Source organism: Podarcis raffonei, chromosome 4, assembly GCF_027172205.1.
Source record: "Podarcis raffonei isolate rPodRaf1 chromosome 4, rPodRaf1.pri, whole genome shotgun sequence".
NCBI lineage: Eukaryota > Metazoa > Chordata > Lepidosauria > Squamata > Lacertidae > Podarcis > Podarcis raffonei.
Genome location: NC_070605.1, coordinates 18508334 through 18518090, shown reverse-complemented (window position 1 = coordinate 18518090; position 9757 = coordinate 18508334). Strand labels below are relative to the sequence as shown.

The window sequence follows — 9757 nt, the reverse complement described above, 5'->3', positions numbered from 1 at the left end:
GGGAAAATAGAAGGGGGGGAGAGATGGGGATGTTGTTCTTTGTTACAAGACATTGTAGCTGCAGATATTGCTATTGGAATGCATCTGATGGGTGGTAATTATCTCTTAAAACACTTAGCGTATAAAATTCGTCTTCCTCATCTATCAGTTGAACCCAAGTCATTATGCCGTTTCCATCCAATTTTTCCATACATGCCATCTTTTCCCCAATTTTAAAAATGGGATTCCCCCACAAAGTCAATTTACCATGGAACAAATCTGGTTTTTTTCCGGCATTATATTCCATATCTTTTTAACTGACTTAATTGTGTCAAGAGTTTCCTTAATTTTAAAATATTTTGATCCTAATATCGTCCAACCAACCAAAGGTGCTGTGTATGCATATTCTGATGTGGCCACTTCTTTTCCAAAGTCAATAAATAAATAAAACCTCTCATCAGTCTGAAAGAGAAAATATTGCAAAAGAGGTTTTCATTGCCAGGGATTGAGACCTGAGATGTGCAATGTAAATATTCTATCACTGAGAAATGGTCCTTCCCTTATTCAGGGGCTTATAGGAATTGGAGCTAAAGGCAGCACAGCAAAGCATTTATTTTTAGCTGGATTGTCCATTTTGAGCAAATTTCCAAGCTTAAGTGTGTTCTTCCTGCTTTCTTTCAGCCACGTGGGTTGGAGGAGCATATATCAATGGCACTGCTGAAATTGTCTACCTGCCTTCAAGAGGACTCATGTGGGTCCAGGCCCCAGCAGGATTTGCTCTGTCTCTCCTTATTGGTAAAGTTTTCAAAAAAGCTTAAATATATAACTACAGTGGTACCTCGGGTTAAGTACTTAATTCGTTCCAGAGGTCCGTTCTTAACCTGAAACTGTTCTTAACCTGAAGCACCACTTTAGCTAATGGGGCCTCCCGCTGCTGCCACACGATTTCTGTTCTCATCCTGAGGTAAAGTTCTTAACCTGAGGTACTCTTTCTGGGTTAGCGGAGTCTGTAACCTGAAGCGTCTGTAACCTGAAGTGTATGTAACCTGAGGTACCACTGTATTCCATTCAATAAAAATCAGTACTGGAAATGATGAGAGCCTTGTCCATGGGGAATGCAGAAGTCTGACTTTGGTTCACATTGTTTCCTCACAAATTGCCCTTGTCGCACATACGAAAAGTCTCTCAAGGAGCAGTCCAAACACAAGAGCCGCTGGGATGAGGGGATTTCTGGATAGGTGGATCTTGGGCTGAATCTGGACTAAATTTCCCTATCTTGAGCCAGCCATAAATACTTCAGTGCAAACCCTCCATCTCTGATCCTGTGAAGCTGAAGCCAGGAAAATACCCAAAAAGGGGTGCTCCAAGGGTGTGGTAGAGGCAGGGCAGAGGAGGACACACCCCCTATTTCAAACTCCTTTCAGCTCAGTCACATGACCTAGCAACCCAGCAGATTTCCATCCAGCCATCTCTGAAGGTCACTGTGATGATTATTCCCAGGTCAGAGTGCTGGTCCAGGTGTGAGGAGACCCTGGTTCAAACCTCCACTCAGCTATGGAACTTGCTAGGTGATTTCAGACCAGCACCTTCTCTCAGACTACAGGATTGTTGTTAAGGAAAAAATGGGAAAGAGGGACCACGTGTGCCACTTTTAGCTCCTCGAGGAAATTTTGGGTATCTAAAAACATTGCTTCCACCCAGATGACAATAATAATTGCAATACAACTGCTTTTTAACAGGTGGGCTCTTCTTTGTCAATCCAATGAGATCGAAGAAGTACGTGACAATGATGGATCCACTCCAAGAAACATATGGGAATGTGATGGCAAGCCTCATGTTTATTCCATCGTTGATAGGGGACATATTCTGGTTTGCAGCTATTCTTGCTTCCTTAGGTAACTAAACATCTCTCACTTGTCTTAAGGACTGAAGGCTTGTTTCAGTAAAGTAGGAACTGCTTTAAATACGGCCCATGAGTCGCTGCAGCCCACATTTCCACTTCATCCAATTCAAATGTCTACGGCTGGGGAAAGATAGATGGAGTGATTTGTCCTAAATCGGATGGGGAACCTCAGACCAGGCAGCCCAATGTGGCCCTCTCTCTCTCTGGCCCTTGGCACTCTCCCCAGGCCACAACCCCTCCTCAGCCTTGTCCTGCCACAACCCTACTTAATACCTGCCCTGAGGAACAATCAGAACTGAACTCCACATCTGGGAATGTTCATAATGTCTAGAGCAGCCTTTCCCAACCTCTGGCACTCCAGATGTTTTGGGGTTCAAAGGCCATCAGCCCCAGATGGTGTGGTCAATGATCACAGTCCAATGATTGGAACTGCAGACTAGTAACAACTGGAGTGCATCTGGTTGGGGGGAAAACATCTAGTCTAGAAGAATATCTCTCCCTATGTTAATGCTTGTTATCTCTTAAGGAGCAATTCTGTCACTTGTGTTGCACACTAATATAACGATGTAAGGGAAATCGTGTAGCATTAAATTTCATGCTGTAGCTTAACGTTGTCCTTTTTTCCACAGGTGCAACCATGCAGGTCATTTTGGATATCCATGGTATTTTAGTCATTATTATCTCTGCATGCACGGTTATAATCTATACTTTATTAGGTGGCCTGTACTCGGTTGCATATACAGATGTAATACAGCTGGTCTTTATAACAGTCAGCCTGGTAAGTCCCAATATTGTTATTTTACTACTCACTTGAAATGTTGGTGTGATTTTTTTTAAAAAAACCCATAACCATATTCTACACACATGGGGCTTGGTCTCAGTCTCTGCGAGGCTGTGATGGGTACAAAATGCTAGGACAAAATTATGAGTCTGGGGATAATCTTTGCCTGCAGTGAATCTGAGCACCATCAAAGTGAATGAGCGCTCTCTCTACATGTGTGGAGCTGGAGCTTCAGGTGTGAGCAGGAGCTTCTATAAGCACACTGGAGCCAGCTCTCTATAGTAATCATCAGCAACCAGCTGCTAGTAAATCAAATATTGTCTGTGGGTGAGCAGCTATCGACCCATCACTCACCTATGTCCTCTGTTTGATGGATTTTGGTGAGCAGGGGTGGGTATTTTATTTTACTTTCCTCTTTTCACTTGTGGGTAGCATATTTTGCAAACCAGAACTCAAGGCTGGTGTCCTTGTGGGAACCTGGTGGGGAAATAATTCTGATGTTTCTCTTTTTACCTCAAGTGGGTTTGTATCCCCTTCGCCCTCATGAACCCTGCAACGAAAAGCATTTCCTACACTGCTGGGCACGACGTCTTCCAAGCATCTTGGATTGGAAAAATGGAAGTGCAATACCTTGGAAGGTGGCTCGATGACTTCTTATATTTGGTAAGAACTGCTCCCAAGGCAGATGGAGGGCAAGCTGGTGGTGCTTGCTGTTTTTATTTCATTCTGGCCAAACCGTAGAAATAGCTGTATTGGATGAGCTGGGGAAATGTATACCATGTCTGCAGAGGAAAAACACCCCTTCACAGGTGCAATTTGAATCTGAGTCCCATCTGTGGGTTAAACCACAGAGCCTAGGACTTGCCGATCAGAAGGTTGGTGGTTCGAAGCCCCGTGACAGGGTGAGCTCCCGTTGCTCGGTCCCTGCTCCTGCCCACCTAGCAGTTCAAAAGCACATCAAAGTGCAAGTAGATAAATAGGTACTGCTCCGGCGGGAAGGTAAACAGCGTTTCCGTGTGCTGCTCTGGTTCGCCAGAAGCGGCTTAGTCATGCTGGCCACATGACCTGGAAGCTGTACGCCAGCTCCCTTGGCCAATAAATGAGATGAGCGCCACAACCCCAGAGTCGGTCACGACTGGACCTAATGGTCAGGGGTCCCTTTACCACATCTGAGAATGGATTTCCAAGCGGCTTCCTGTAATGCCCCCATTACTGGCTACGCTGATAACTTTGAACTGTCCTGCTCTCTGCTCAAGTTTGGTCCACAGTGAGTGAGGGAATTAAATATTTGGCCCTCGGGCTAGTATTGCCCCTTTCTAACATTTATTTCTGCGGTTTTCTTTTTGTAAATAAAATTGGGATTAAGGGTTTTCCCCCTCAGGACGGTGGATGGTTGTTTGTGTTGTGTTTGTGAAGTGGTGGTAGCACTTGCCCTTCTTCTGATAGGAAATGCTTTGCAGGGGGAACAGACCCAAAAATGGGGGGGGGGTGTCAGGAAGGGTCAGTTGTTGGGGAGTCAGAAATGTCCCTACTTTCACCTCAGGAATGTTGGAGGGTATGAGATTGCCATTTGTTCTGATCTATTGCTGAATAGATTCCTAAGGGTTTTCCCTTGGGAAGAAACAAGGCAAGAGGGAAACCACTTGGAACCACAGCAAAATTGGGAGTGAGCCCTTCGTCGCTCGAACAAGACTCAGTTGGAACGGAAGGCCACAAGACCTAACAGCACTTGGATTGCATTGCCTGAAGTGACTTTGGGGCTGCCTGTATGTGATGGGAGGCTGACCGATATGTTCATAACCTTCTGCTTCTCTTCCAGGTTCTTGGGAGTATCCCGTGGCAAATCTATTTCCAGCGCGTTCTCTCGGCTTCTTCTCCAAACGAAGGAAGGCTCATCTCCTACTTTTCTGGACTGGGGTGCTTCATCATGGCCATCCCTTCTGTTGTCATTGGGGCTGTCGCTGCTTCCACAGGTAAGATTAGCATGCTCCATAACACCACCCGGAGGATCGCAAATCCTTCCTGATTCTTCTGGGGAGAAAGAAGTTGCCGCCTTGGGTGTGAGGAATTTTAGGGACAGCCAATTTCGTTCAACGACACGCTGTTCCTAACCTAGCCTACTCTCCCCATTGGAAAAAGTTATAGGGAAGACTTCCTGTTCCTTTGCATGCGTTAACCCTCATCCTGAAATATGATCAAACCTTTTAACATACATGACGCTTCTCTGTTTCCTTTCTAAGACTGGAATCAGACTGCCTATGGCCTCCCCAGTCCCAACGACAGAGGAGAGTCTGCCCTTATTCTCCCACTGGTTCTCTACCATCTGTGCCCAACGTATGTCGCCCTTGGTGGCTTGGGCGCCCTGGCTGCTGCCGTGATGTCTTCGGGCGATTCTGCCTTGCTCTCTGCTGGTACCTTGTTTGCTCACAACATATACAGGAAAGTCTTCAGGAAACATGTGAGTTGTTGCGAATAATATCGACACCAGCGGGTGGAGGGAGGTCTGTGGGGGATCCAAGTGTCTTCACTATATTATTTTTGGTGCCTGCTAAAAAAATTGTTTTGTTTTGACAAGCCCACCCAGATATGCAGAATGTTGATTTGTATTTTAATCTGTTTTTAGTTTATCATGGATTTTACGATACAATAATCTTTATTGTCATTGTCCTATACAGAACAACGAAATTGAAAAAAATCTACATCAGACATTCAAAAACCAACAAGCCTGCTATCCCAACTATCCCAACCTGGTTAGCCCCTAAAAACTCTGATACCCCATAATTGAATACAATATACTCACACAGAGACTACCTTACACTGCGTTTAAAATCTCTATGCTGATTTAATTGTTGCTTGCAACTGTTTTTACAAACAGTTTTATTGTTTTATTCCTTTCATAAATTGCATTGAGGGTTTTTTTTATACAATCAAGCAGTGCATACATTTTTATGAAATAAAATTAAAGAAAATTAAGCAGGAATTTCCTCCCGATGCAAAACAGAAGCATGATTTTCCCGCACCTGGGGAGGAAAAGGTTAAATCCTTTCTCCATGTCTGCTCTGATGCTGTCAATTGTCCCCTCCCCCCCACCATGATATTTGTATTAAAAAACGAAAGAAACTGAATGTTAAATGCAAGGCCAAATCTAGGTTCTCTCTATAAGAAGAGAGAAACTTGAAAGGCCACAACAGAAATATGCAGTGGAACATAATAAAATTTAAAGATAGGAAGCCAGTAGTTACACAGAGTTACACCACTCAGAATGATCACAGGAAATAGATTCGTAACATTTCGTAAAATATATTGCAAGGCTCCTCATCTCATTATCTCATTAGCTAAAATGGCTCTTGGGGTTTGTGGTAAGCAGTTGACTTTACCAGAAAGAATATCGCAGAGACCTTTCTTTTAAAACAAAATAAAATTCTTAATTTAAGGGATTCCTGGGAATTTCCAGGAACTGGTAACAACAGGGTTCAAGGCCACCCCAAATCCCAGAAAGACAATTTAAATAATAATACAGTGGTACCTCTAGTTACGAACTTACCATAATTCGTTCCGGAGGTCTGTTCTTAACCTGAAACTGTTCTTAATGAGAGGCGTGCTTTCGCTAATGAAGCCTCTTGTTGCTGCTGTGCCACCGGCACACGATTTCCATTCTCATCCTGGGGCAAAGTTCTCAACTCGAGGTAACTCTTCCAGGTTAGCAGTGCTTGTAACCTGAAGCGTTTGCAACCTGAGGCGTTTGTAACTTGAGGTACCACAGTAATAATAAGTGATATTGGTAAAAGTTACCCAGCTTAGTGTAGTTGTGTTTAGGACCTAGCAGCCCACCTGAACTCAGCTATGAAGCTCCCTGGGGTGACCTGGGTGGGCCAGTCGCCACGTCTCGGCCCCCAGCCTACCTCAAAGGGTTGTTGTACAGGTAAAATGGAGAGGAGGAGAGTCATGCACGCCACCTTGAATTCGTTGGAGGAGAGGCGGCTGTAAGAATAACGGAGGACAGCAGGAGGTTGGATACAGGGAGCTGTGCGTGAGCAAGCTGAAGAGCAAGCTTCGCAGAGCCTCTTTTTATTAGCAGAAGTCAACAATTGGAAACAGTAGTGAAACCACTCTGAACATGACGTATTTCCATCTAAGCATATTTCCAGCATTATCAAATACAGTGGTACCTCAGATTAAGTACTTAATTCGTACTGGAGGTCCGTACTTAACCTGAAACTGTTCTTAACCTTTAGCACCACTTTAGCTAATGGGGCCTCCTGCTGCCACCGCGCCGCCGGAGCCCGATTTCTGTTCTCATCCTGAAGCAAAGTTCTTAACCTGAAGCACTATTTCTGGGTTAGCGGAGTCTGTAACCTGAAGCGTATGTAACCTGAAGTGTATGTAAGCTGAAGCATATGTAACCTGAGGTACCACTGTACACGTGTCAGCAGGTGTTTCCCTAAAATGTTCCCCGATACTTGATTACATCTGTGTCCCCGGTCATGCTCCAGCCAAGCGTTATGTCGAGTGACCAAATCTGTGAGAAGACAAACGGTCAGGGGAAACCCCCTGTTTGCTAGCCAAGAGGCACAAGTTCAGGGAGCGTGGGCGCAAGGCTCCTGGGCACGCTGTTGCCTGCCAGGTGCAAGGTGTGCCTCAGCACAAGCGGAGCGTTACCTCCACAGAAATGTAATAGCACCTAAACCAATAATAAAACACCTATTTCTTTATTTCCAGGCGTCAGAGGAAGAAGTGCTATGGGCGATGAGAATGTCCATGGTGATCTTTGGGATGATGTCTGCAGGTCTAGCTTTTCACTCCCATTCCATTTATGACCTCTGGTTCCTGAGTGGAGAACTCGTCTACGCTCTCCTCTTCCCCCAGCTCTGCTGCGTCCTCTTCATTCGCAACACCAACACTTACGGCTCCGCCGCCGGGTTCTTCTTGGGCCTCCTCCTGCGCCTCTTGGCGGGGGAGCCTGCCCTGAACATCCCCCCGGTCATCCATTACCCAGGATGCTCTCTGGTGGACGGGGCCTACGTCCAGCTGTTCCCATTTAAGCTGTTCACCATGCTGGTATCTCTGCTGACCATCGTCTCCGTCTCGCATCTGTCCGCCTTTCTATTTAAGGCCAATGTCCTTCCCCGCAGATGGGACGTCTGTAAGATCGTGCGAGCTGACAGGGTGGTCATTTCCTTACCCCAGAGGCGTAAAAGAGTTGCCTGTGCCAGAACAGAGTTTTGAGCAAATGGGAGACAAATTGCATTGGTATTTTACCCATGATCCTTCTTGAAGGATCCTTAGCTCTTTGAATGAGGTCATCTTCCATGTTGTGTGATTTGTTGTTGTTGTTGTTGTTGTTGTTGTTGTTGTTGTTGTTATTGAAGTCCATACTCATAGCAAAGGGCCCTCTCCCATTGTGGCACAACCTCCAATACCTTTCTTTTTTCCTAGTCCTGTTAATCCAATGTCTGGGCTCTTTCTGGAAAACATGAATCCTTTGAAGCCCTTTAATTGGTGCTGCAGCTACAGAAATTCCAGCGGGTGCAGAATGCCGCGGCGAGACTCCTTACAGGGTCCTCGCCGCAGGATCACATTCACCCGGTGCTATACCAGCTGCGCTGGCTCCCGGTGGAGAACAGGATCAGGTTTAAGGTGCTGGTTTTAACCTTTAAAGCCCTATACGGCCTAGGACCCTCGTACCTACGGGACCGCCTCTCCTGGTATGTCCCACGGAGGACCTTACAGTCTTCAAATAAAAACATTTTGGAGGTCCCAAGCCACAGAGAGGTTAGGCCAACCAGAGCCAGGGCTTTTTCGGCTGTGGCATCGATCTGGTGGAACGCTCTGCCACAAGAGACTAGGGCCCTGCGGGACTTGACATCTTTCTGCAAGGCACAGTCTGACCCCCTCCTTTGCCGATCCTCGTAGAACCCTGGCCCAGTGGTTGCCATTTGACTTTGAATTGATTTTAGAATACTGATTTTAGAATGCTGTGTTACTTTTATTGCTGTTAGCCGCTCTGAGCTCAGCTTCGGCTGGGGAGGGCGGGATATAAATAAATTATTATTATTATTATTATTATTATTATTATTCGATCGTTTAGTTGCATAGAGTGTCTTAATTGATTGGTTACTTTTGTCAAATTTGTAGCCCTCTGTGTAATGGGGGGGGATTCCAATTCTGAAATGCATTCTTTATCAACAGTACCATCAACACTAGGAATGGAGCATGTGTCCTAATTTACAGAGGACGGTCCTCTATTTGAAGGTGTTGCCTGAAGGGTTGGCCTTTTTAAGATTCCCAAAGAGGAAGAGCAGGAGGAGCTCCACAAAGCTACAATTCCCAGAGTGGCCTAACAGTCAATGCCTCTTCACAGGGAACTCTGAGATTTGTAGCTCAGAAAAGGAACAGGAATCTCCTAACATCTCTCAGCACCCTTAATAAACAACAGCTCCCAGGATTCTTTGCAGGAAGCCATGTTTAAATGAATGGTGTGAAAGTGACTCCAGTTTCTAAATAGCAGTTGCTCAGCACAAATAATAAGAGAGGTCAGTTGCCTCAGTGCCTTCTGTCTGTGATTTCCAGATACTGGACTTGATGGATCTTCCTTCAAAAACTTGATTTTCTTTTTGTATTAATAAAACGCATGATCTAAAACAAGACCTGCTTTGATGGTTTGATTGCCTCATATTGCGCCTCTAATTACCTTGTCTTCCATATATTTTGCCGTGTATTTTACTGTTATTTGCAAGCCACTCTGAGGCACTTGTGTAAAGTGACTAATAAGCCCCCAACCTGCAACAGTCAGCCATCATTCTGTACCCATTGAAATTAAAATTTTGCAATGTTAATTTCAGAAGGTACAGATTTCTGTTCACAAGTTGTGGAGGCTTGTCCATCTGAAAAATCTATTGGATCTGAAGACTCTGAAAGCAAATATAAGACATCATTTTCACGGTCTACTTTAAAAGCCCTATGGCAGGCTTGCTTAACCTCGGCCCTCCAGATGTTTTTGGCCTACAACTCCCATGATCCCTAGCTAGCAGGACCAGTGGCTGACCAGTTGCCTGTGGGAAGCTCACAAACAGGAACTCAGCGCATGAACCCTC

At 45.2% G+C, this 9757-nt stretch overlaps 1 protein-coding gene and 1 long non-coding RNA gene across 2 annotated transcripts; both read left to right on the top strand.

The window, feature by feature from the left end:
* Nucleotides 1-510: 510 nt before the first annotated feature.
* LOC128412564 (uncharacterized) lies at nucleotides 511-2670 on the top strand. Its single transcript, XR_008330108.1, has 3 exons — nucleotides 511-774; nucleotides 1719-1874; nucleotides 2512-2670. It is a non-coding gene; the product is annotated as an uncharacterized LOC128412564 (long non-coding RNA).
* Nucleotides 2671-3206: 536 nt separating this feature from the next.
* On the top strand, nucleotides 3207-7998 carry LOC128412323 (high-affinity choline transporter 1-like). Its single transcript, XM_053385229.1, has 4 exons — nucleotides 3207-3326; nucleotides 4483-4636; nucleotides 4904-5121; nucleotides 7383-7998. The coding sequence occupies exons 1-4, from the start codon at nucleotides 3207-3209 to the stop codon at nucleotides 7887-7889; spliced, it is 999 nt and encodes a 332-aa protein (XP_053241204.1). The 3' UTR covers nucleotides 7890-7998.
* Nucleotides 7999-9757: the final 1759 nt, after the last annotated feature.